Source organism: Rhinopithecus bieti, unplaced genomic scaffold (assembly GCF_001698545.2).
Source record: "Rhinopithecus bieti isolate Rb0 unplaced genomic scaffold, ASM169854v2 scaffold_14821, whole genome shotgun sequence".
Lineage (NCBI taxonomy): Eukaryota > Metazoa > Chordata > Mammalia > Primates > Cercopithecidae > Rhinopithecus > Rhinopithecus bieti.
Window position 1 is genome coordinate 1 of NW_016807892.1, and position 2,704 is coordinate 2,704.

Genomic DNA, 2,704 nt, shown 5'->3' on the forward strand with positions numbered 1-2,704 from the left:
TAAAGACGTTTTAAAATAAGATGGGTGGTTAAATTAAACAAGTGATTTTGAAGCAATAAAACATAAACCAATATTTTCCAAATAACTAATGCATATTATAAATGCAAGTATGTGGGGGAAAGAACCATTTATTGTGCAAGAAAGATCAGTGAGTACTGATGGAATACATTTGCTAATATGTAAAATGCCACTGTAACTAATTTAAGAAACTAGCACTTGTGAAGCTTTGATTTAGTATTAAAGAACACCCACAATTGTCTTAAAGTTTTAAAAATACACCTTTTACCAGCTACATATTTGCATGAGGCTAGGTTATCTTATTGCTTCCTTAAAGCAAATTGCAAAGAAAGAGATAGAGAATCCAGCTGCCTTCTATTAAGTTCAACACTACAGATTTTCAATAATATAAACACATGACACATTTTTTACTCAATCTTTTATCATAGAAAAGTTATATTTTCATTTAAAAATTTAAGAAATATTTTCTATTGTCACAACCTGGGTCATGGGTTACTACTGATATCTATTTGGTAGAGGCCATCAATGTTGCTAAACTTTCTGTAATGCACAGGACAGTCCTCACAAAGCATTATCTAGCTCATAATATCAATAGTGTTAAGGCTGTGAAATCTAAACTAAAATAGATTTTGACAAAATCTCAATTTTATATTTCTATCACAGTAAATGTCAATGTAATCAATATAAAATCATACTCACTGGGATACTTTATCATTTAAAAATTTTAAAAGTCTCAAGGACCAAAGAAAACACAAATAATTTGCTTCGATATTTTAATAGGCAAAATACAGCTTATGATGTCTAGAGCCAGGACGTAACACTGAGCTTGATATCATGCAAAGTAATTAGCCAGAATAACAAGACAGGTTTTAAAAATGCTCACCTTTGCTTGATATGATAATATATCGCCAAAGTCACACTGTGGAAGGAAAAAAATTCATAACAATAAATGTTATTTGTTAGGCTTGAAGACATTTTTTAAAACAGGGGTAGAGGAAACTCTCCTAGCAGCTGTGAAATTCAAATCTTATAGTTCAGAACAGTACCATAAGGGCAGTTTCTTATTTTTATTTCTTGACTTTTAGCAAAAATATGAGAACCACAATGTAAGGTAGTATGTTTTAGAAGACATGTTTCTGTTGATGACCATAATATATAAATAATAACATATTTCCCTGTTACGTGCTCTTCTACCCATAAAACCTTTCATTCCATGCAATTTATTTTATGCATTTATTTATTTTTTGACCCAGAGTCTCACTCTGTCAACCAGACTGGAGTGCAGTGGCGCAATCTTGGCTCACCAAAACTTCCACCTCACAGGTACAAGCAATTCTCATGCCTCAGCCCCCCAGGTAGCTGGAACTACAGGTTTGAGCCACTATGCATAGCTAATTTTTGTATTTTTAGTAGGGACAGGTTCTCGCCATGATGGCCAGGTTGGTCTCAAACTCCTGGCCTCAAGTGATCTGCCTGCCTTGGAACTCCTAAAGTGCTGGGAGTACAGGCATGAGCCACCGCACACAGCCTCATGCAGTTTACATCTATGTGTCCATATGTTTTCTTTTCTTTTTTATTATACTTTAAGTTCTAGGGTACATGTGCACAACGTGTAGGTTTGTTACATATGCATACTTGTGCCATGTTGGTGTGCTGCACCCATCAACTCCCCAAAGGACTATAAATCGTGTCCATATATTTAAGCCATACAGTAGTGTTTTCTTTTTTTAAGATGTTAGGCCCTGCATTTTAGTTTAGTTCACTATCTCCTATAACCCATTTTTAATTATTTCCCTAAAAATACATAATGAAAGTGCTTTATAATAACATTATTTGAAATCGCTTTTGTATAATTATTAAAAATATATTAGTAAACATAAGCACACAGGAAATCAATGATATGTGCAGTGATCCTAAAATGAGCCATGCTGACAAGGCAGTGTAACAGGACACAGTCTAATGTGAACGGTAGGTACCTTCAATTAGTTTAACTAAAATATTTATGAACAGATACACCTCTTCAGATATATGTAACTGTATTCCTAAGTTACTCACAGATTCTGCGCATCACAAAACAAGAGATTCTCTTACATAAGTTATGTGCTTCCATTTGCCCTCGGCATCTAGAATGAGGCTCAGAATAACTGAGGGAAGGCAAATCTGAATTTTAATAATAGGTCTATACAATATTAGCACTTTTTAAAAACCCTGTATCATTAGCATTTAAGGTGGATATGTCTATAGTGCTTCAAGTAGTTTTCATCTCTAAAATCATTTTAAAATCACAGAATTTGAAGTTACATGTTGGAAAGGACCAAGGACCATGACATTTAATCCAACATTCATTTTACCAATCAGGAAAACAAACCTTAAAACTGACTTGCCCAAGGTCCCACCATATAGGAGCAGTTTCTCTCAAATTTTGCTGCATCTTAAAATCAACTGAGGAGCTTTAATAGCTGCCTCATTTTCAACTTGAGGCTTTTTGATTTAATTAATTAGCATTGGGTAGGACTTTGGCCATCAGGGTTGTTGTTAAAAATTTCCCTGGTGATTTCAACGTGCAGCAAAGTTTGGAATGATTGAGTTGGGGTGAAAATCAGAATCTTCTGGGATGCTTTTCTTCACATAAAGATGCCTCACATCCATTCCTATTTTCCTAAAAATAGTGCCTAGAAATAGAGGG

The 2,704-nt window shown here is 34.3% G+C and overlaps 1 protein-coding gene across 1 annotated transcript in view; it reads right to left on the reverse strand.

Annotated features, from left to right (window-relative positions):
- Positions 1-897: 897 nt before the first annotated feature.
- Positions 898-2,704, reverse strand: part of LOC108536964 (cyclin-Y-like protein 2) — a 29,316-nt gene continuing 27,509 nt past the window's right edge. The window contains exon 6 of the mRNA XM_017884067.1: positions 898-939. Within this exon, the coding sequence (XP_017739556.1) occupies positions 898-939 (42 nt within the window). The remainder of the gene's footprint in view (positions 940-2,704) is intronic.